We start from the raw sequence: 25,164 nt of genomic DNA, 5'->3' as shown, positions 1-25,164 counted from the left end.
ACCAGTGTTAGTAACAAACAGCAGACTCAGTCTTGGTGCTCAAAAACTCACGTACACGTTAGCACCTCATTTCCAGATAGCAAAGTGTCAGCTCACCCGGCTTTCTCCCATGCAAACTGTTTTTAATCAATTTCTGGATTCAAAACAATTACTGAGTCAATAAAGTCTCCTGACTCCACTGAGTCAACTTTAAATACATTTATCTGGAAACTATCAGTTATGTGCGCTGATCTTCCATCTGATCTTCCAAATGTAAAACCAGTCATGTTTAACTTGTAGAAAGGTTATCGAAGGATGTGTACCTCCGGGTGGCGTTCTCCTGGAAGGGATAGATGACCTGCCCGTTTTGGCAGAGTTCACAGATGAAGCCTTTCTCTCGACACAAGCTGCAGCTGAAAACATGTGAGCTGGCAAACTTGATCACCTTGGACAGGAAAGGAGCGAGTTTTCCATCAATCACCTAGAGAATGATAAGAAAGCATGGACGGGTGTGAGGGATAAAAAAGATGAGCAGCAGGAGACATAAGAAATACATGAAATGAAACAATAAGTGTGACAGTTGCTATGTTTCTTCTTCTGATTTCTTTCATTATCTTTTTTAAGCCCACTAACTCCTCCTTTGTCTGTTTTTATCTTTTCCTTTTTAAGTTTTTTCTTACAAGTTGAAAATCTTTAGGGTGGCCAATAAAGTATTAGTCACACGCACCGAGGTAAAAACTAAATTAAAAGTACTAAAGCATGCATCATAGCTCAACATATACATTTAATGTTTAAACAAAATTCCTAATGAGTGTGTTTGATAACATTTAACTTAATATAACTAATTCAGAAAGCAATTTTATAATAAGCAGCTTAAACTATAATATTTTGACAATCAAGTCAAGTCAGCTTTATTTGTATAGCACATTTAAGAGACATCAAGTGTCAGCCAAAGTGCTGAACAGAGGGACAATGTAATCAAATAAAACAGGGGTGTCAAACTCAAATACACAGTGGGCCAAAATTCAAAACTGGAACAAAGTCGCGGACTAACATTAATATTTATTGAAAAATATTTATTCCTCCAGATATAAGAATGAATCTTTTCTTATGGACTCAAACACGTTTTGCTGAAAAACTGAATATGGAACAAGCAAAGCTTAATACTAAACAATATATATATTAGCTGTATAATACCAGTAGGCCAGCTCTAATAATAATTTGGTATGGCTTCGCGAGCCAAATGTAATTAGGCTGCGGGCCAAATTTGGCCCGCGGGCCAGAGTTTGACACCTATGAAATAAAACATGACATTGAAGGCTTTATTATTATTATTATTATTATTATAGCAGTTTTATTAAGTCAGTCTACCAACAGAGAAGCATCATCCTCTTTACTGGAATGTTTGAAGGTTGCCAATATATGTGTCTTTACATGTCTGACTGACAAAGACATTTCATATCCTTGCTATGCAGATGACAAACAGCTGTACTTCTCTGCTAATGTGCCAGGAGCTAGCACTGTAGCTCATGCAGATTTGGTTGCTGAAAGGCAGGGGCATTTCTATGATCTAACCTTTAGGGGGCTCAGGCCCCCATCATAATATCATGCGTGCAGATGAATAATCACAGATTTCAGTATAATACACCAGTTTTATACTAGTGAACTCTTTAGTTATTAAACCAGAGGCAAAGGATCAGCTATGTTGACCAGACACTGTTTCAGTCTCCTAATCACATGCAGTAGAGACAATAGTAGAGCAGGGCGATATGACCAAAAATATTTATCACGATATACATTTGAAAATTTGCGATAACGATATAACTGACGATATAATCGTAAGACAAAACACTTTACAACTCCTCAACTTTATTAGTGCAAAAAACCAAAACATCAATGTATTTTCACTTAAACAAGCAGCTGTTTTTTATGTGCATTAAAGTTATATAAAAATTTAACAGTGCAAATGCAAATTACTTGCTGACAGTTTAACCAAAAGGCATTTCCAGTGGAAACTGGCCGACATATCCTCAGCATAACCATGTATAATATCCACAAAACTTAAAAAGAGGTTATATACACACAATACGGTAATATTATGTTGAAGCACAGTACGTATCACTCCGCGAGGCTCCTGCCTACAATAGCCCTAAATGCTCCATCAAGCGGTGCGGGTTCGTAGCTTAGCAAAGTCGTACTGAAACATTTGACAGATTTTCGAGCGCCGTGCACATAAAATCGTTTCAAGGTCAGTAAACACAACCAGAATTCATACATAAGGCACACGGGATTATAAGGGGCTCTGTCGACTTTCAGAAAAATCAAAGGATTGATTTTAAGTGTGCCGTATTTTCCAAACAACACGGTAATAACGACGGCCCGCTAGCATGCGCTACCAAAAATAGTGCTTTGTTGTGTATCTGAGGGACAAAAGCTAAACCAGTTCCACACCACTGAAGTTGCAGCATTTTTACAAACCAGTTCTGGTTCATCTGTTTCATTCAACGATCCGCTTTTGCTCTTCTCATTCTGCGTCGCCGCCATGTGCGTATGTACCTAGCAGTACTTTCTTAAAATGGTCCCTTCAAATGTTTCAAGATCATCTTGGGGCAAGGATGTGTTGGCTTCCCCCAAGATTGTTTAGCAAATTCAGCTGAGTTTTAGAAAGTGCAGTTGATCTGGGGCAAAGACATGTCTGAAAGTAATATGGGGGAATGGAGGAAAATGACAAATGAGGAAACTAATGCGACGCCACATTCAAAAAGGACCAAAACAAAGTTGAATGCTTGGTGAAAAGGCAGCAAAACAAGACAGGAAACTAAAGGAAGTAAGGCAAACAGTGTATGAGGTGAACAACTTTTGATGGCAACGCTTGGCAAGTTCCTTAAAGAACTGAGGGATGGGGGGCTTAGCAGTGGGGGGCTCGAGTTGTGGAGTCGTGAATAGACGATGAGAGACTGCACAGAAAGGGTGTACAGACTCTTAACAGATATAACAATTCAACATGGCTTCAAGCTTTGCTGTACCTTGTTAACAGTGCAGACAGTGCTATAAGCTTAATAACCCAGGATATGTAAGACAGAGGGAGAAATTTAATCGAAAAAAACAGAGTAGAAAGTAAGAGAAAGAGTAGCAGATTCAATATACAAGAGAGATCTTGAGAGAGGGCGAGAGCCTGTATTCAGATACAAGTGGTTCCACCTGGCAGAGCTCTGGACCTGCCAATTATAACCTCCTTCATGCTGTTTGTTAGACGATGAGGACGAGAGGATGAGAGACGTAGAGAGGAGGAAGAAACCACACTTACACAGAGGAAACCCAGCACACTGAGGTACAGTGATTCCCTCTGCACTGAGTCACAGGACCAAAGCAAAGACTGCTACACTTTCATTAAGTTGAATGGATTTAAAAACCTATAGGGTACCTTTACAAACATAAAGAAAATACAAAATGATTAGTCTTTGGATGAAATCGAGCCTGATGCCTTGGACCAATATTTAACTAACAACAGGATTCATTCTAGTAATTTTACCATCTTAAAAAAAGGTCGAGAGGTAACCTCCAGGCCTGAAAAATGCCACCAAAAACTTTACTGGCCACTTCAAGTTATGACCAGTTGAAGAAAACTTCAAAACTTTAGAGCAGAAATAAACATCTTTATGCATGCCTTTTTCTCTTGTTGAATGTTTGACTGTATTAAAGAACAATATATGATTACAAAGCTCTAAAGGGTTTGAAGCTCCAGCAACACTTCTGGTATGAAAAACAGTTTTACTTGATCAACATGGTACTTAAAAAAAAACAAGACAAAACAAAAAACCCACCAAAAATCATGTTGATCAAATAATACACTATTATTTGTGGAGCTTCAGTCTATTTAGACCCTTGTTCATCTCTGCCACACCAGAAGTAGCTGAAGTAGTGCAAGAAGTCTCCATTTTGTTTCCACCAGCTGATAACCACCCAGCTCTACCATCCAAATATGTTCACATCTGGTTTTAAAAAACACAGAAATGCTAATTGTGAGGCTTGAAAATTGTAGCTTACAAAACCTGTGGGTGAGTTCACTGTGGCTTTGTCCATCGTTTAAATACAGTCCATGGGAAAGAGAACAAAATGTGGGTTATATGCAGGTGCTCGGCTTTTTGAAGCCATCTTAGAAAAACAAGTACGAGACTGGTGATATAATTTTTTGTGACCAGTAGACTCAACGGGGAGAACTTTAGATGTGGAAAAGGGAAAGAAAGAATTTAAGCTAAGCAGCACGAGAGGAGTCAAAGAATATTACATCCAAGTAAAAAAAAAAATGTAAACATTAGGAAAATTAATAACTAATTTAAATACACTTTACATTATGACGATATCGACATGATTTTTAAAAAATGTTAAGAGTACCAAAACGGTGGAACCAAAATGCAGCCTAAGTTAATGTTAGGGAGAACGTAACAACAGTCAGAAAATAAAAATGTTTCCAGACGGACAGACGAGCGGACAGGTACCGAGAGTGGCACACAGATTTGTGTGTCCCTCTCCCCCCACACCAAACCTAAGTAGGCCTGCTCAGTCCGGTCCAGCCCAGTCCACATGACAAATGGCTCTCCTGATGGAGGCTGACAAGCTCAGTAATTAAGGCCCACTATAATTGCACTGGGCAGAATCAAACGACTGGCAGCACAGCTCTGGTGACTGGCTGGTTCTCTTGGGGGATGATGGGAAAAGAGGAAGGCACAGAAAGATGGATGGATGTAGAGTGAGAAATAAATATGCAAGAAGAAGAATATAAAGGCAACGTAAAGAAAACAAGGAAATCCATTTCTATTTCTTGCCCATAGTTTCTTCATTTAAAACGATTACTGTTTCAAATGAATTACAGCAAACTGGTTTCTCAGTGACTTTAATCACATTTAGGTCCCTGCTGTCAAAGCCTTCCAGAAATATACAGCGACACTTCTATTAGTTATACCGGAAGCCCTGAGACCAGCAAGGTCACTGTGGGGTAATTATTTAGACTAGAACTTCCAACTTGGGCAGAACAACAATGAAGCCAAATATTGACGACCGTCCAGAGTGTGTGGGTGAACCAGTAGAGCTGTCTTTAATGGTCGCTTAGGGACCGACCAACTTCTGTCTCAATATACAAAAAATATACTGCAGAGCAAAACAAACTGGGAAATTATTGGGATTATTAAAAAGAACATAAAGTACAGTACATTCAGTTATCTTCAAATCAAAATTCTCTAGTTTCCCTTTTCACCTCCTTACAAAAGAAACTAGTTCCTGAGTTTAGTTTCAATAAATAAACCTGGAACCATTCAGTTAAAAGTGCTGTCTAAAAATTGGAATTTGAGCATAATTCATACTTAAGGTAAGTGACATTAATAGCTTGAACTGCCAACTAGAACAATGAGACTGAATGGCAGCTCACAAGCTGCTAGTCCATCCCCCAGCAAGCCAGTCACCATGAACGTCTACACCAGTGAATGTGCAAAGGTCCTCATGATTATAGTTAACAAAAAAAACAACATGAAGCACTATCAGAATTCATTTCAGCATACAGAGCAATGCTGTAGAAGTATTCACCTATTTAACCCTCATTCCCTCCAAAAAACCCTCCCAGAAAACACACACACTTTTCACCTCCTCTCCCTCCATCCCTCCTCTTAAACTCCTCCCCCTCCAGTTGAACCTCTTTCTCTGCTCCATGCAGAGTCTTTGTGCTCCAAAACCTCCTAATCCCCTAAAACTGCTGTTAAACAGCCGTTCGCCTGCCCTCCTCTCTCACACACACACACACACACACACACACACACACACACACACTACCGCAGCTCCATTGAGACACTAGAAAGCCAGCTGGGATTACATGGCTGGAAAGACCAGAGTGAGATCTGTTTGGATAGCACCCTCTCTCCTCTCTCTGTGTCACACACACAGAAAACCTGACGTATGTTGGATGTCAGTGTATGGATGGTAGAGTCTGTCTTCTCAGGAGATTCCCCTAAAATCCCCAGACTTCCAAGTAATCTTCTGGCTGAGCAGATGTAAGAAACGTGTTTCTCTGATGCTTTTATTTCTTTTTAGTTTAAAAATCCAACCTTAATGGCACAATAGAATACTTTACTCTTTAGTGACATCATTCTATTTATTTTCTACTAAGGCACACAGCGATAGTAGAAAAAAGATGATTTAGCCTCTTAAAGGATTAAAAATTAACCAAGCTACTTGATTTGCTCGTAGGAAACACACCTTGGCTTGCTGCGGGGACAAAGCCTCGAGCCCTTGACGTCATGAGAGGCACTAGACTGATCTTGCTGCCTTTGACAGCTTCGAAGACAAAAACAAGATCTGTGATCCCTCACAATCATCTGCTGTCTTGAAAGCAACTTTGGTGCATCAAGGCGACAATAAGACAGAATGAGTCTGCAACCAGTTTGTGACTGAATGTCTCAATCTGTTTGTGATTCATATGAATTACTTAGATTAAGAATCCAGCTACAAATTCATAGAACTGAAACAGAAATTCAGAAATTCCTCCAGCAATAGTCAGGTAGTTGGTGCGGGACAGCCATTTAACTGCAAAATGGCACAGGTGCTTCACAACTTTGCTTTTAAATAGGAATATGACCACAATACAAACAGTGGACAACCAAGTGAGATTGGACCTCATTGCTCCAAAGAGACCTCATGAGTGCAGACTCACACAGATTGCCAACATGTTGCACTCAATCTGTCTGCGTTTATAAGCTAGATGACAATTACTCACAAATCTAAAACTAAGCGTGACTGCAGTCAGCCAAGCAAGACCATTATTGTTTGTGACAGGTTGCCTCCTAACTGTGAACTGCCTTGCAATCTGGGCAACCAGTTGGTTGAGCAGGCAGCACCCTCAGCTACTTGCTGTCGGTCTGTCCCCCCCGTGATTGCATTGATAGTTGTGATCATGTGGCAGCTACCAATTCTAGTTGCAAGGAGGTTGCTGTCCTAATTTTACTCTAGTGTGGCTCTAGAGTGCCACTCGCACCGAGACAGACACCCCCTTACTTGACATGACTGACAGTAACCATGGACTATACGAAAAAAATAAATACAAAGACTTCCCCAATGTTGATGTGCAGGCCAGCATTAGCTACAGGTTATATTTCTGCTACACAACACACAGACGTCTAATGAAGTAACAAACATCATGGCAATCAATCATGGCTTAAAAACCAACAGTTTTACATACTGCATCTTCAAACGTATGCACACCATAAGTGATGATTGTTAAAGGGAAATCGCAACAGAGACAACAGAAGCCTTTAAAAATCTACATTTGTAGAAATTGTAATGGATCACAGTTTCTAAATTACCGCTAACCTTTTTTATTAGGAGTGTTTGGGACAACAAAAGCCAGATTTACCATGACAAGGGATTAATACAACTGCAGGTCTCTATGAAATAGGCTTTGATTGACATTTTAATCTCACAAGGAACAGCTAGATAGCAGCTGTGTTTTAATTACATACATTTTATCAACCTGCCCCATGCCATTGCCACTCAAAAACCTCCACAGACATCATAAATCGTCACATATAGTCTAAGAAACTGTATAGCGACCAGTATTAGCATTGTGCAATCTCTTAACAAAAATAGCTCTTATTATGTGGATTGCTTGAATATTTGAGGTTAAAGCTCCCCTTACAATTAAAGGCATGAGGAGAAATCTTCCGGAGAACATATAGCACTTCCTCAAGAGGCCTCTGTGTGCCTGGACAAGTGTGAGTGGAGAGGCATGCCTGGCATACAGGGAATGCCAGGGTGTCACTGTGGGAAGCCTGCTGTCTGCGTACACACAAGCATTTTTCTTTCCTAGAAACCATCCTTAAAGCAAGCAGAAGGATGGTGCAGAGCATCCTTAGACAAACACATATGGCTTCTACAAAACCAATGGGCCTCTAATAGGGGATATGGGTGGAGGCTATTTGTTGGGAGGTTTAAAAAAAAAAAAAGACTGGTGTGTCCCGGGCTTTAGCCAGGGGAGTTGAGCCTTCACTGACCTCTGGGGTGGAACAAAAAAAGCCACGTTGATTAAGAGTGTCATTTTATTCAGGAGGCGAATCAAAAGAAACAAGCTTGTTAATATGGAAAACCAATTAAGAGGCAGAGTGCTCAAGAATCTGTGGGAGGAAGGGTGAGAGAGGGGGAGAGGGAGCAGTGCACTCTCTCCCAAAGACACACATTGTTGAAATTAATTCAAAATCCCCAGTTTAGAGTTTATGACAGAAAATCAGAGTTTAAGCAGGAAAAAGACACACACACACACACACACACACTCAACACATGTGTGCTGAGCGTGTGTGAGGCCAAGGCGATGTTTAGAAGAATGGAAGGATGTCACGCTTTGTTTTTCTGCCTGTTGATTCTGAATGTGACCAATTAGTGAAGCAGAGAGACACAGAGTGTGGGAGTGGAGGAGGAGGTGGTGGAGATGGAGGTGGAGGCGGAGGGGGGGCTCCAATCTCTTTCACCGTGAGAGTCTGTGGCCAAGCTCTGAGTAGAGCAGGATGAAAGAAAAAAAATGGGGCAGGGTACAACATAATGAACATAATGACAAACAAAAGAACTTTTCAGTCATTTGTGGTCGCTTTCCTCTGACCCCCCCAACTCAGTCCGGCAACTCTGTGCTAAAAAAGGCCGCAATAAAGAAAAAAATAAGAATCTATGCAAATCTCTTTAAAATCTCCTCATTGATAATTTCAAAAAGACATGACGACTTTTAAACTCATTCACAGATATAAGCGTTTGTAATTTAATGAGAAAATCTGGTGATTCACTAAAATGCCAAAGTCTCTTTGTTACTGCAGAGTAATAATGCAGAGTCATGAGGATAAGATGCCAGACCATTGTTTTCTCAATCTGGATACTTAAAGTCTCCAAATGAGGCTGCTGGAGGATATCACCCTTTCTTATCACTGTTATGACACGGACACTCGCCAAAGAAACAAAGGAAAGGTTGTGTTTACTTAAACGCAACACAACCTTTTGGCAAATCAGACGAAAAGAGGAAAACACCAATGTGTTAGTCACGTCCCTGTTTGCTGCTCTCAGCTGCAGTTCATCGACTCTTGCTGAGGTCTATTTTTAGTAGTGGATTAATACATATTTGCTGCTTTAGTAAATAGCTCCTGCGTTGGGAATTCAGTGTATGACTTTGGTAATGAATGAAACCCATCTCTGAGCCGAGTCGTATGAGCGGTGAACATGTGCAGACTTGATCGCTAAATGAGCTCCTTTTCACAGCTTCTATCTGCTATGACATTAAAATTTGCAAATGTTTGTGTGCTCTTGATAATAAAGGAACATACCTTCCAATGACTAAAGGAACAATGAATGAAGCATAAAAAAATAGTTTTTTCAAACACTGGTCACCATATTACGATTGACACAGACTGAAAATGTCATTTTTAGCATCATAATCTGTTTCTCTAACAGACACTGACAAACCAAATGCTGCTTTACTTGTTTATTTAAGTTTATTCAAGCCTATAATCTATGCTTTATGCCTTATTCTACGTTAAACCTTCAATTTGTATTCAAACACGAAAATACATAATTTAAAAACGTGGCAAGCAGCTCAGTTCAGCGTTGACATTTTAGGTGGCCTGTTGATGGACTGTATGCTTTCTTCTACTCAATTTTAAGTCTATTAAAAACATTGTGGTTTAGTCAAATATACCACTATTGAACACAATCCAGAGTTTTAACAAAATATTAATGGGTGCTGAAATGATTTTGTAGCTTCCAGCTTCAAGAACACATTCTGAGTTTATCATATATCTGCAGCAGCAGAATCTATCGGCGAGCAGGAGAGCTGCGTGCATTTCCACAGATGGCACATGAGTGGTAGCTTTTTTTGATTATTATTAGAGATACTTGACACAGAAACAGGACTGATCCAAGTCAAAGAGCAATGCTGTCACACAGAGTCACAGTTTATGCATCCTATTCTGTGTGCATGTAGCTCTGGATGTGTGCATGTACCTGCTGCAGGTCAGCCAGGGAGTACAGGTGGATGTGCTGTAGGAGGTATTCCCGGGGGAAAATCCTGTTGAAAGAACAACAACAAAAAACCATTTGTCCGTCACTTTCTATACAAACAGTTTATCAGGTTTAAACAGTCAGTGATGCTGATACTCCAACTCTTCTCTTTTGACCACGGAAAAAAGAGAAAATCTGGATTTAAAAAATGTTTGCTTTGTGATGAATCTCACAAAGATCATCCCACAGCAAGGTAGAGCCTGATGTTGTTTACACCGTGCATGAGAGATTTATGATACTTACATGCTACAATATACAAAACTGAGACGGGGTACCGGCGATTATACTGCTGACCCTTCAAAGTATTTAATATTAGTCATGTAGCATTTTGATGAATTATAAGATGCATGAATAAAACACACAGTATGCTTTGCACTGGAGACACTTAGAATCCTGCAGCATCATAAAAAAGCCACTGCCATGACATTAACCAACTATTGTTTATGTCATGGCAACAATTACTAGCATTACTGCACACAAACTGAATTCAAGTTAAATCTTAAACTGGCTTCTAATAAAACCATGCGAGGGAGTTTTACTGCAATACACTCAGTCATCTAAGTGTATAAATAAGAACAGAATGATCAAGCTCTGTGGGCCCATTATGAGCACATTTAATGTTTAACCACCAGCCATTCAGTGCAGTGATTGCTAAACAAAGTAATAATATTAATCTAGAGGCAAAAGCTTTCTCATTTCCTTCAGTAGTGTTTGACGAAACAGACGGCAGAGGTGTGGTGTGTGTGTGTGTGTGTGTGTGTGTGTGTGTGTGTGTGTGTGTGTGTGTGTGTGTGTGTGTTTGGTCCAACAATTTATTTTGGTTTGTTTTAGTTTAAAGTTGCTGGATGAGGAAATGTGAAATCTTTAAGATTAGAATTAGGTTGTGTTTAGTGAGAACATAAGACATTTAGCTGCAATGTTCAAGGTTACTGTGGGGGGCTACAGAGGGATTATGCCAACAAATGTCCTCACGAATCAGGAAAAACACACGAGTGTGCTATGAGGCCTCCTCTCAGACCTCTAAGAAGGATGGCACCACCTTAAATCATGTCTAAAGCTGTGCTGAGTGTCATTAAAACATAAGGTTGAGTGCATGGGTGAAGTAGACGCCTCATGGTGATAGGCACCACTGATAAACTGCTCTGTTTGGAACATTACCAATGGTTACCACATCAGCATTCATAGAAACTCTCTCTCTCTCACACACACACACACACACACTCTGATTGTGTCGTCCATGTGCGGATGAACACACCCTCAAAGTGTGTGCTGATCTTGATAAAAAGACTTGAGAACTAATATGTTTTAGATTAGCAAGAGCACACACCAATTCATGTACACATATGTACACACATGCCAACAACTGACAGTATTTGTGCAAGACCTGATAGGATCTAATTCTATATTTTATTTCGATATCCTCTGGGCTATTTCCACTCCGACTGACACACCTTTTATTAAATTCTGTTATCCCTCAGTGATTATTATTGTGTACTGAAGGTGGGTCTGACCTGAGTAGGTCTGTGTACAGATGTAGGAAGAAGTTGTGCAAACGAGTATGTTCCTATGTGTAAGTAGTGGACAAACCAACAAATTACAACATGGAGCAAACAAAGCAGCATCTCGAGGCAAAAACAAGCTTATCTTTTAAACCTCTGGATGTCTTTTTATGTTGACAAAGTGTCAGGGAAGTGCTGATACAACTTACGTGAAGCTTTACATTTTTGTCCATCACACAGCCTCCTGAGTTACTAACGCAAGAACAGCAACCTGCACGTAACTCCATGACATCCCCACTGAAGTCAGGAAGGACATCACAATGTTGTATGTACAGACGGGAATTAAAGCACTTCTCAGACAAGCGTACTATCGATATGTTGATACGATAATGCCAGGCATTAGGATACAGAGATTCTATGTTACTTGATACAATGAAGGAAAATTATCTGTGTAACCAAAGATAAGCATAAGCTTTCACCTGTGGTCTGCATTTTACCCCTGTGAGTTTCTTCTTCTTCACCACAACTTGTTTAACTTTACATCACTCTTCACTGATAAGTGGCAGCACAAGGAATCATGAAATAGTGACTGGAACATCAAATCTATACGTGTTCTGCCATTTTGAGTTTATTTCAATGATTAACATATTTTAAGAGCAAACAATACCATTAGTTTTCCTAATCGTGTACAGACATTGGAAAAAGAACACACTGTCATGTCCACATGCAGTCCTGTGGAAAAAGTAAGCACACCCTTACTGCTTGCATACTTTATACTTTTATGACTGTTTATGTCTAAATTTTATCTACCATGTTTGTTATATATACATTTTTCTTATGTTTTTTATGGTATTGTTTACGTGTTACTGTAAGGTGACCTTGAGGGTCTGAAAGGCGCCTATAAATAAAATGTATTATTATCAAAAGAATACGTAGCAGCCAAGTGGTGCTAATCAAATGCATTTCATTAACTGATCATCAGAAAGTGTGATGATCTCTATAAAAGTAGTTTTGGCAGTTTGCCGGTCTGGAGCATTCAAGTGTGTTCAATCCCACAATCTTCTCAGGAGTGGACGTCCTAACAAATTCACCCCAGGGTAAGATCAGGCAACGCTCAGAGAAAATACAAAAGCAAGCTACATCTCAGAATTAATAAAATTAATTCTATTCAGTTTTATTAATATACTGTGCCAAATCATAACAGCAGTCGGAAGTCACTTTATGTTAGTAAACCACAGACCCTATAACAATACAGCAAAACCCAACAATCAGATCCCCCCCATGAGCAAGTACATGGTGACAGTGGTAAGGAAAAAAAACCCTTTTAATAGGAAGAAACTTCTGGCAGAGCAAGAAGGGAGGGGCAGACATGACCAACAATTTAAAAAAAAGACTGTTTGGAAGGGTTGCCAGAAGAGAGCTGCTCTCGGAAAGCTTTGCTTTGGATCGCAAACTTGCATCTGAAGAGATGAAAGCAAAGTGGAGATGTTTGCTCATAATGCACAGCACCACATTTAGTGAAAATCAAACACAGCATATGAGCACAAACAACTCATACCAACTGTCAAGTACTGTGGTGAAGGGGTGATGATTTGGGCTTGTTTTGAAGCCACAGGACCTGGGCACCTTGCAGTCATGGATTCCACCATGAATACCTCTGTATACCAACGTAGTCTAGAGCAGCGGTCCCCAACCCCCGGGCCTCAGACCGGTACCGGTCCGTGAGTCGTTTGGTAAGTAGTTGAGGCTCAGGTGTGAAATGTATGGTTTTCAGGGTTTTTATCGGTTTTCAGCGTTATTTTGTTATCGTTTTTATCGTTAACTCTGTTTTCCTGGGTCTTTTCACGTGTGTTATTAATAAATCTTCTTTTTTCGGTACCGGTACTAGTTGTATTTTGTTGTATTTATCCGCGACACCTTAATTAAAGGCCGGTCCGTAAAATTATTGTCGGGCATAAACCGGTCGGTGGCACAAAAAAGGTTGGGGACCGCTGGTCTAGAGTCAAATGTGAGGCCATCTGTCTGACAGTTAAAGCTTGGCCAAACTGGGTCCTACAACAAGACAATAATCCAAAGCACAGACGCAAATCTTCAACAGAATCTCAGAAATAAAAAAATTTAAAAAAAATACAAATTGAAGAGTCCCAGTGGTCCAGTCAAAGTCCTTAGTTAGATCTTTACCTGACTTAAATGCTGTGTTGGGCTCTTAAGAGGATTGTGCATAAACAAATGAACCGGCAACTCAATATACTCAAGGCAACGCTATAAAGAGGAAATTAAGTGGGCCAAAGATTCTGGACTTCTTTAAGTTGCTTGAAGACGTTTCACCTCTCATCCGAGAAGCTTCTTCAGTTCTAAGGTCAAATGGTGGAGAGTCCCAGATTTAAACCTAGTGGGAGTTTCCCCCCACAGAGGGACAAAAGGACCCCCTGGTGATCCTCTAATTGCCTGAGCCAAGGTGTGAAACTGGGTGTGGGTCCCAATCAGCCAGAGTTTCGGGTGTGTTCATTGTGAAACCTGGCCCCACCTTATCATGCGAATTCCTGAGGTCAGATGGCCCAGGATGTGAGTGGGCGTTAAGGCGTCTGGGGAGGGAACTCAAAACTGGATTATAGATGGCAGAGAGTTGGGGTCGTAAACCATCGCCTCTGTTCAAAGATGGTCGCTCACAGTGGACATAGATGGCTTTTCTTTCCAAGCTCCTTTGACTACAATGACCTGGATGACTGAGAACCTTAACAGACATGGGCCAAAGATTCCTGTGCAAACCTCTCATAGTGTCCGAGAACCACTGCACAGGGCCACAAACACAGCTTTGAGGGCCCCGTGTGGTTCCTTGTGTGATTGTGTTTCCATAGCATATCTCTTCAGATCCCCTGAAATAAACTAATGACTACGGAAAGGTTTTAGCGCCATGGCCCTCATCAATCCTGCAGTGTTTGGAAGTGACGGGGCACTGGCCGGCACAAGCTAATGGGACAGAAGTAAACACAGAGCGCCACGATGCTGCTCGGCTTGACTACTACGGCATGACTGAAATGCTTTTTTTTTTTTTTTTTTTTTGGAAGTTGAGTTTGTGATCCCGATTTCCTATTTTAAAATGTTAGAAACAGATTTATATGAATGTTAGGCTTACATTGCATTATGGTGACTGTAGCATCCATCAAATCTAGTTTCTGCTCTAAATAATCAGCTAGGAAACTATAAGAAAACGCAGACTTGGGTTGATCACTATTTAAATTGCCCTATTAAAATATAAGTCATATTACAATTTCCTCTTGATTTTAAATGCAAAACTATTTATAGCTCACTTAATCAATGATCCGAATGCATATTTCAGTGTTTTTCTGCCCACTAACCAACTGATGAATCATGCATTTCATCTCCACATGTAAATATTTTTATAGACTTTCATCTTATTTGTTGCCAACATTAAAGTATGACAAATCTATGTGCTGCTTCTCCATTAGGAATGCTCTGTTAGTGAACCAGACCGGGGCAAGGAGCATCCATCACTGCACAGACAAGGCTTTCAGTGTGTGATCCCACTCACATAAACAGTCGTCCCCCCTGACCATCACACACATCGACATATACACACACAGACACATGTCTTTAATGTATAAACAGTCTATACACACACAAAGGAATGCATGCAGATAAAAGTTATGATAATATATACATATGGACTCAGACACACACATATGAGCATGTGCACGTCACGCAAGGAGAAAATAACAGTCAGTCATAAAGCATTATTAAGGTGTCTGATGTGGAACATTTATTTTTAAATAATCTCTGCATATTCATCTGAGCAGAGCTTCCTTAAAGGATCGTGTTTTGTCTCATGTTTTCCTCCTTCCTTTACATTTAGCCATATAACTTGATAAGCTTCTCGGTTAGTTCAAACAACTTAGCTCTTTCCTCCATAAACATGACATTTGACCACCTCCCCAGTTCTCATAATGATGAGTTTTGACAACTCAGGATATATTACATTAGAGTAGTTTCCAGGCTTTTCCGGGGAGAGACCACCCTCACTAACTTCTGATTCACAGCCAGTCATTTTTTTCTATAAGCTGGCCTTAAAAATGACAGAAACCACTCAGTTCAGAAAAAGGCTTCAAGGCTTTCTCTTAGTCGGCTTTCAAGGGGTGAAGAGTTAAGGCTGGGTCGGGGTATCGGCTTGTACTTGCATTTAAGAGACATTACATGAATTTAATTTTCTTGCAAAATTCTTCAGGTCAATCAGCACGAGACATTTCAATTTGTAAAATATTTGCGTACCTCCTCATTACTGCTCACATAAAGTAAATAACTGCTGGGCTACAGAAATGCATCTCAGTCCCACAGCGTTCATACCTTCGTCTGAGGTCCTCAGCAACGGTTGCTCGGCAGCTGAACAGGTAGGCCCGCAGTGACTGGAGCTGCTGACGGAGACGCAGGACTGTGCTCAGAGGCTCACAGTGTTCATACAGACAGGGGTTAAGCTGCTGGATGTCCAGCAGTGGCTCTTCATACACAAACTCCAGGAACTCCTTGGCCTGTTTGGACACCTGGAAAAGTTTACATTAAAATGACTGCATCAAAGACCACTGACATATGAGGGATAATCCTGAGCTCAGACTTTAATGCTTGACAAGATAGAACAAGATAAAACCTGGGTGGCTAATTTTATTTACCCCCCGCCCAGAGCTACAGTAGCCATTTTCTGCTTTTTCTATTAATTGCTAATAATGTGGGGGGCTGGAGTCAGTAAAAGAAGTATGGTTGGCTAGTTGAAAAATAATCCCATATTGAACACAAATCTAAGACCACGCTTTCTGGCAGTAGCTTAATATTTAGCGTACAGATGTGATAGGATCAATTTTTCTCCAGTACTTACTGGAAACCTGCAGATCTTTAACAGTAGTCTTACAGTATACTATAAGCTAAAACATGACAAGGCTTTTTAAGCCCCAAAGCCCCTCCTCTAATGATTCTGCATTAAAAATTTGTTTTTTCTTTCATATTTCTGTGTGTATGCTTTCATACCTTGTGCTTGCTGGTGTCCCAGTTGTGCAGCAGGCGTGCTGGGATGAGGAAAGAGTTGTCCTGATGGCAGCTTTGGCAGTAGTACCAGCCACTATAGTAACAAACCTTCGCCTTTCCTCTGGACAGACCAATGGGACGCTGACAACCTGAGGAGGAAGTCATTGATGAGTATATGTGTGCCTTCAAATTTGGTACTTTAGTGTGTCTGAATGCTATCAGGACAACTCAAAGTCACACAATTTGCTTTTCAGTCCCAAAACATTTTAATCCAAAAGTGTTTTTTTATTGTCTCTGACTCACATATCATCAAATTGCAGCTTCACTAAAGAGATCCATATCTGTAGCTGTATTTGTTATCATGGGCTAATTAGTATTGCACACACTTGGTGTTAAAAGTGCACTGAAGCAGACAAAGACGAGCCCTGAGAGAGAGCACAAAGGCTGTAATGCAAATTGGTTGGTGTTAATATGTATCGGTTTATTGCCCCACACTAAATGCCATGCTAATCCAGCCAAGTAAACCTGTAGATAATAAACAAGATAGCCTCTATTTGACAAGATGCTCTGACCCCGATAAGGTAATCCATTGGATCAGGAAACACAGATAATCAAACTTAAATTATCACCTTGCAGGTTTTATACCTCTGACAACCAGGCAGGCTTATATCCATGCCTGTTCACTCATAGTATATGTAGTGAATACCTTGAAAGCAATTAATGGGTGAGGACCAAAGATCAGTGTCACTCGGTTTAACCAAATGTGAAATATGGTCACAATCTCTTATCCATCCCTGAATTATGGTTACATAATGGTCAAATGTTTTTCTTGCAAAATAATAAATAATATGATGTCACAGTGAAGTGGACCTTAGACACAGTTCATGAACTTGTTCCTTTTTTATGTTTTTTATTCTGACATTTTGATGTTGTGATGTTTTGAGGTTGTGTTATCTTGACAAACCAAAGCCACTCTGAAGACAACAGCTGCCTGCGAGTGATCGCAGACCTGGCCCTTGGCTTCAAACCAATCGTTCAAAAGGCATCCAGATCAGAAGCTGATTGCACACCGTCATTATAACTTGGGTCGTGCTGTGGTCCACAACCACCGTTTTCTTTAGTGTGACTAGGGCATAACAAAGTGGGTGTGTGTGTGTAGCTGTGTGTGTGGACAGACATTGTAGGGTGGGGCTAGCAAAACTGAAATAGTTGTTCATGCAAAGTTCATGCAGTGCCTGTGTTTGGAGGTACGCAAATAAACAAGCTCTTGAGCCAGACTTTCACTCTTTCACTCATTACACAACCGTTTGTCACATTTTGAATAAACACTGCGAGCAGCTTTCAGAGAGACTGCCTCCATATTTATGCCACAGTGGGTATAATGGGTGCTTTTTATCATGCTTTCCAGTGACTTTTCAAAACAAGTATAAAGCCACTGATGGTGTTCACAAATGTGTGTGGAATGATGATGAAAACTTCTTCTCTGTATGTTTGCTCAGCTTTGTAAAAACTTCATACACACTAGTTTGGTTCCTGTGCCTTTTACTGCTTTTAATAGAAGAATTTCATCTTGAAACGTTTAATACATTTGGTATTTTAAACTATATTTACGTTGTAGTGAAATATCTTTAAGCGTATCCACAGAGCCTAATGTAGTATGCACTACAGCAACAATATCCCTCTTGTTTTTGGCTGAGGGAGCCTGTGCTGATCTCCACTGCAACACAGAAACTCCTGAAACCACACATGCATTCTTCCGAAAGATGATCCTGATAGTTCCCATTTAGTGCATCTTCTATCCAAAATCTTCACCTCACTGATTTGAGGTAATCCCTAGATAACAGAATCCTGGTTCTCCCAGTAGCCACAACACAGCAGACTCCATTTACAAGGAGCTCTGCAGACCTAAAAGACCAACAGATTCTCTGCTCTATTCAGCCTGATAGCTTCCACACTCTGCTTTGTCTTCCAGGCTCTTTAAAGTTCATTCTTCACCCAAACACCCGGCCCTGCTCTCTGATCACGCGCACCCAAACAGTTGAGCGCTGAAGCAGTTCAACAGGTGTCTCTTATCGCACCATCTTAGCGGACACAGAGCCTGGAGGAAAACAGCAAATGAGGAGAGGCACAGAAGAAAAGATCCTGAAGATTGTTATCTAGGAAAACACAGGCTTAGGAAGCTACGGAAAAAAGAAAAGGAAAAACAGTGGAAGAGGGACATGTGTCAGCGTGTTTGTCAGCTCTGCTTTAACACAAGAAGCGCAGGCTGAATGAGAGGAAAACAGGAAAACAAAGACATAATAAGTAAAAAGCTATTGAGAGATGAGAGGAAAGAAGGGACTGCGTGAAAGAGAAGAGTAAGATCAAACAAGCGCAGATGATGGCAGACAATAAAGACAACTATCACAGACAATAATCTGAAAAAAGGCAGACAATGGTTCAATCAGCATTCAGAGCTGAGCTCCTTCTTTATCTAACCAAAATAAAAAACATATTAATTTGGGAGCTTCACTCACAAAAAGAATGGAAAACCAGGCCCAGCTAGTACTCCACTAGAAGCTTTGATTCTGAGATCAAAATAATCTTTTTTTTAAAATATATTTTACTATTCAGTTCATTTATTGCTTAAGTTTTCTTCTCCCTACCTTTAAGCCAGCTTTCTTCTGATTGGCTATTATTTAAAGAGCAAGTCAGAGAAGAGGATATCCACTCTCTCTGACATCACACATAGCCAAACATAAAAAAACAAAACCGTCTGAAACCCAGTGTTTAGAGCAAGTCTGAGACCTGGGTTATTGCTCAGTGGGATTAATTACACATATGCCGACCTCAATATTTAAAAATTCTTGCCATATGTAATATGTAAGTGTATATATGACAGATAAGAAGAATAATGCGGCCTGACGGTAGGTGGAAAGTTCTAACATTTTCAAATTCTTAATTTTTTTATGCTTTGAATGTGATGAAATGCTAAACTTTGTCACTGTGAATCAAAGAGATTAGTAACGGATAAAAGAGAATCGTGAACAACTCTGTACAACGCTGTATCCTGTGGGACGATGTACCAAAGCTCACAAAGATCTGAACTACGGAAGAAAAGCTTCCTATAAGTGAGCCTATAAGCGAGTGGCCAGTGCAGTCCCTGGATGTCAATCCTTTTGCCTTTAATTAAAAATGTGAGTAAACCTTACAAAGTGATTTTCCATCTGTCACATGTATGACCTCAACATGAGTCAAAGCACCGTCAGACGTGATTTGCCTGTCTTACTTCCTGTCCGCTGTGTCTCTAATTCATATCTCTAATTCTAAATCAGCATCCATTTTTAAGAATTTATAAAGTTTAAACAATGTGCATTTGTTTTTCTTTAATCAAAACCACTGTGCAAGGATACAATCCTCGACAAAAGACAACGATAAAGTCTTATCTTACTGAAGGGCTAACAATTGAATACATATGTGTAACTCACTTCTAGTTAGGCTTATTACAGCAATGAGCTCATGCTGCTGTTTTGGTCAATGCTCTTTCCAAAAAACCACAATCCGCTGGTTGGCAGCCAGCAGGCTGAGGGGATGGTTAACAATCAGAGAAACACTATGTCACTTCGAGGAAACGGCTGACCACCAGATCAGCTTTCTGGCCAACTGTGGTCTCAAATTTGGTGTGCTGCTGTTGGGACCAGAGGAACAAAGACAGATATGTATGTAGCCTGAAAACATTTGCAAACCGAATAACAACCTTTAACCTAACCTCAAATTCTATATCATGAGTAAAAGAAGAGAACACACCCACGCTGACTGGTCACACGGTGGCGAAAGGACCTCTACAGCAGCGGGGGCACTCTGTAGTGTCCTTTGCTCAATAAAACAAAAAGCAAAGTCAACAGCAAAGGCAATGTGGACTACAGAAGATGACAAATATCAAATAACACCATCCGTATAAATCTGATGCTGATCTGTGCCTCTTCCAAACCTCGAAACTGCAGCAAGACAACTGCAAAACATACACACTGCAGGAATTCTTACCAAAGAGCAGAGAGATCAAAGTAAGGACAGGTGGCACTTCTGTGTTCTGGGAGCAATGAGAAATATGTATGCTTTACGTCACATTACTCACTCAAACTAAGGTTGGACTTTTAGGAAGTTGTGTTTTTAAGAATATTTACTGTCATAAAAAGTAAATCAAGTCTAAGCAAGTATTTATATATAGATATACCTGCGATTCTTATCCAAGCCAATACAAAGTGGACACTTAGTGAATGTAAAGTATAGACACTGTGGGTTTAGAAGTATATATCATGTAAATAAACTGTAATAACACACTAGTGACTATACATAAATATGTAAGGACTTTATAAAAGTAATTATATAAATTACAATTTCAATACATAGAAATAGCAGCACTATTTCATCCTTGACAGTCAACTCATTCTCCCATTAGGCACTTTTGTCAGCAGTTTCAGTGGGCAGATTGGAGCATGATTGTGGTCAATATCTTTAACAAGGATGCATATTTTCATCACTGTGAAGCATCTAAATCCAGGCCGAACGAATACCACCCAGCGGCACAACTGCAGCTTCTTTTTATAGCTACTGTTTGTGTGTGTTTGAAGTGTTTGTACATTACAAAGCTGCAAAATCTCAGCTAATTTCCACCCAAACTACAAAGTACATTTGTACTTTTTGGTTATTATGAAGAAGAAAGAAGGGTGATCCCAAACAAACTGTCCACCTAGGATGGTTATGTGGAAGAGTTTCATGTAGACCAGAGCGATAACAGTTTGAAAGACTTTACAACCATCCAACCGGTGTAGGTAAGTGTGTTTCTATTTCACTTAGAAATAGAAATTTGTTAAAATACCTGCAGCGAGTGTATGTGTTAAAAACCTGCAACTTTTGTTGCCTGCAGGACACAAGAAAAAGTTCAACCCCACCACACCCAAACCATTTTATCCATCCTTAATGGAAAAAAGCATTTAGTGAAATAAAGGTCCGCATGACTCCATCTGCAAACTTGTTTGTTTACTTTCTCTACATTAATAGCGTTCATCCAGCTTAGTTTCACTCTATATTTTTCCTCTGGCAGTGGCTCTATGCCCACCAGCCGGGTCCGGCTCACAGTTTGAGAACCAGGTGGTGTAGCTAGCAGGTGGCAGATGAAAAGACACTAATTATGCTTATTTTAACTGAAGTATTAAAAAACAAAATCTCTAGTGGAATAACTGATTACTTAGTAAAAAATAAAATTCATATTGATTTGAGGTTTTAATTAGCCTCTCTAGCATGGGGATTTGCATCTTTCCTCTCTTGTATTATTACAAATTTAATCCATTTATAGGTGCTGTTGAACAAAATAGGCAATAGGCGAAACAACAGTCTGGGCTCATAGCAGGGGTGTAGCCAATTAGTGGCCCCCTCCGACCCACCCCGCACAACCTATACTCACAGAAACAGAGTTGCATCCACTAACTTTTATAAGTTCAACAAATACCGTTGTTTCAGATGCATTTAACATCACAACCACCCATTTATACTGAATTTATCTTATAGGTCTATTAAAAATAAACAAAAAAAATGACATTGGCAAATATTCTATATTTTATTATTTGAAGGTACAAGAAAAAAATCATAATCATGTGAAAAAGAAAGTGAAATCATGTGAAAAAGGCTGTTGCTGATGATTTACATTTACTTACCAACTTAATTCCTATGGAAGTAGAAATTGTGCACACCTCTAATAAAAGCAGAGGTTTTATTAGTTTGCTGATTTGGCATTCAGGCATACAAGTGTGTGTTAACCCACAATTTTCCCAGGAGTAGAAGCAAATTCACCCCATGTTCAGACCGTGCAATGCTCAGAGAAACTGGAAAAAAAACCCAACAGATACTAACTGAGGCCTGTAGAGTCTAAGATGTATGTTAAAGTTCATGACAGCATAATAAGACCAAAAGACCAAACAAGTATGGCTTGTTTGGAAGAGTTGCCAGGAGGAAGCCTCTTCTCTCTAAAAAAAAAAAAAAAAAAAAGAAAAAAAAAGAAAGGAAGAGCATGGCAGCACCGCTTAGGCTTGCAAAGTTACATCTGAACAAACCACTTCTGGAACAATGCCCTTTGGAAAGATGAGACCAAAGTTTGACCATAATGCACAGCACAATATCTGGTAAAAACCAAACAAAGCATAGCATCACAAAAACCTCATTGGACAGATGTGAGGTAATCTGCCTGACAGCTACAGCCTGGCCCAAACTGGGTCATCAAAGAGGCCAATGATCCCATGCGCATTACCAAATCTAAAAGCAATTCAAAAGTCCCTCCACAATAATGTGAGAGACTGATAAGATCATACAAAAAACTATTAAGCATATTATGCTAGACGTTACATTTCTCAGCTGTTTAGCCTATTTCTTTTCCACAATAGCAGAAATACTGTAATCCTCTCAAAGGCTACTTTTAAAAAAATGTCCAGAGTAACTATTAATAGTTTCAGCTGCTAACTACTTCCTTCATTATCAGCAGAGCAACAACCTCGTTTTATTCGCGTCTCTGATCTTTTATGCGTCTTTTTGGGATGCAGAGAATGAGAGACAGAGGGAAAGATGAATGGGAATTCAAACATAGCTCAAAGGTCTACCGATTGTACTGCGGCTCTCTGTAGTGAGAGAGGGTCACTTTGACCTGCTAGCAGTGAGAGAGAGAGAGAGGAAGAGACACAGAGCTACAGAGAGAGCGAGAGAGAGAGCGATGACATCAGGGAAAAAAGGGGGCTCATGCTTTCATCTGCCCGGCAGTGGTTCAAACAACCACACCTCTGACAGGACACCCGTGTGTGTGTGTGTGTGTGTGTGTGTGTGTGTGTGTGTGTGTGTGTGTGTGTGTGTGTGTGTGTGTGTTATGTACATGTGTGAATTAAAACTCAAAAGACGAGAGAAGCCTGAGCTTTGATGTGTCCCATTCACACCAACCAAACACTCCAATGAAAATGTGGACAAATGGAGAGTACTATGAGTAAGATGGCGTGTGTGTGTGCGTGTATGAGAGAGAGAGAGAGCGCAAGAGAGAGAAACTGTTTGTCTTTTGATGTGAACCCACCTCCTACTTCCTCACTTCTCTCATATCTACTGATTCCCACTTCACCCAAAGCCCCCCTGTCCCACAGATTCACATGGTCTGTGGGGGCCTGAGAATGTGCTCCAGCGCAAAAACAGGGGTCATCTAACCTGAGAGCACACTCTGCACAATGTGTGTGTGCGTCTGCACACTCATGCGTGTGCGGCGAGGGGTTATGGGGTGATGGAGAGTCACAGCCTTCAAACGAACACTAACCATTTCCTTCAAAAGGAATCTAAAATGCAGCAGTTCCCATATGTAATTAGCTGAATATATTTTACATTTTAAACAACGATTCACTCGATATGTTTATAAGGAAGCAGCCTGCATATGCAAAGAGAAGACTTGAAACAAGTTCAAAGGGAAAACGGTGAAAGCTGAGGTAGCATACCGAACATGAGGTACTTATTACCGTCTTGTAGTCGCACGCTAAACGATTCTCCAAACCTACTTTCAGCTAAAAATGTAAAGGTCAATGTCTTTTGAAAAGATGGAGGTTTGATGCACATTTGCACAGCGGATGGCTGGATTCATTAATAAATAAATTTTCTATTTGCACCTAAAGTGCAAATGCATGCATCCAATTGTTGTCTGCTTTTGATCCATATATACAAGTATCATCTGAAGATACTATGAGCAAGTGCTTAGCCACAGTGAAAAGGAAGAACTTGCTAACAGGGTGTTTGACAGAAGATGGATGGACGAATGAATGGACAAATACTGTTTTGAGTGAAAGAGTGACGCTGCCAGGAAGAAGCTTGATAATGAGGACCCACACTTGAAACCACCAGCTGATGAACTGTGTTCCTTGTTATTGTCTTATCGCTTTCCTTGTTTTCCCTTGACAGCGTCATATCTAATAAAACAAGTCAAACTTAAAATGTAAACAAAAGAGGCCCAGAGTATAAGATCTTTGGTGACGTCTGATCATGTGCCAGGGGAACAACTTCGCTGGATGTCTGCTGGAGCAGTGAGCAGCTTTCTTCTCAAAGCTATACCACTATTTGGAGTTTGATGGTGATGGAGAGTGTTGGAAATCTATCCAGCTCACGCCAACGTTTGTTGATTTGTAACTTTCTATCCTCTGCTGCTTCTCTTCAATGTGGCGTCCACAGGGTTCAGTTTTACGCCCCCCTTGGATCTATCTTCAGGAAACATGGGATTTCTTTCCATTGTTATGCCAATGAGTCCCAGATTTATTTTCCTCTTAAAAAGATAAATGGTTTAACAGCAGACTCCCTGTTCAGATGTCTTGGTGAAATAAAGGTCTGGGTGGCTTTGATGAGCAAAAAATAGAAGTGAGGATTTTCGGTGACACTTCTGAGACACTACTATGGATCTTGGTTCTTTGGCGCAGTACGTTCAACTGAACATTACTAATCTGGGAGTTAAAATTGATGCGGATCTTAAACTTGAAAGCCAGGTCAGGGCTGTTGTAAGATGTAGCCTTTTTCATTTGAGGCAGTTAGCCAA

The 25,164-nt window shown here is 40.2% G+C and overlaps 1 protein-coding gene across 1 annotated transcript in view; it reads right to left on the bottom strand.

The window, feature by feature from the left end:
- The window catches only part of plekhm3 (pleckstrin homology domain containing, family M, member 3), a 45,594-nt gene that overhangs the window by 7,003 nt on the left and 13,427 nt on the right, over nt 1–25,164 (bottom strand). Inside the window, exons 3-6 of the mRNA XM_004568934.4 lie at nt 16,590–16,735; nt 15,918–16,111; nt 10,000–10,063; nt 303–460 (exon numbers count right to left, since the gene is read on the bottom strand). Of these exons, the coding sequence (XP_004568991.3) occupies nt 303–460; nt 10,000–10,063; nt 15,918–16,111; nt 16,590–16,735 (562 nt within the window). The remainder of the gene's footprint in view (nt 1–302; nt 461–9,999; nt 10,064–15,917; nt 16,112–16,589; nt 16,736–25,164) is intronic.

Source organism: Maylandia zebra, linkage group LG16 (assembly GCF_041146795.1).
Source record: "Maylandia zebra isolate NMK-2024a linkage group LG16, Mzebra_GT3a, whole genome shotgun sequence".
In the NCBI taxonomy this organism is placed as follows: domain Eukaryota; kingdom Metazoa; phylum Chordata; class Actinopteri; order Cichliformes; family Cichlidae; genus Maylandia; species Maylandia zebra.
Note: the sequence above shows the minus strand (reverse complement) of the source record. Positions and strands in the feature narration are given on the sequence as shown.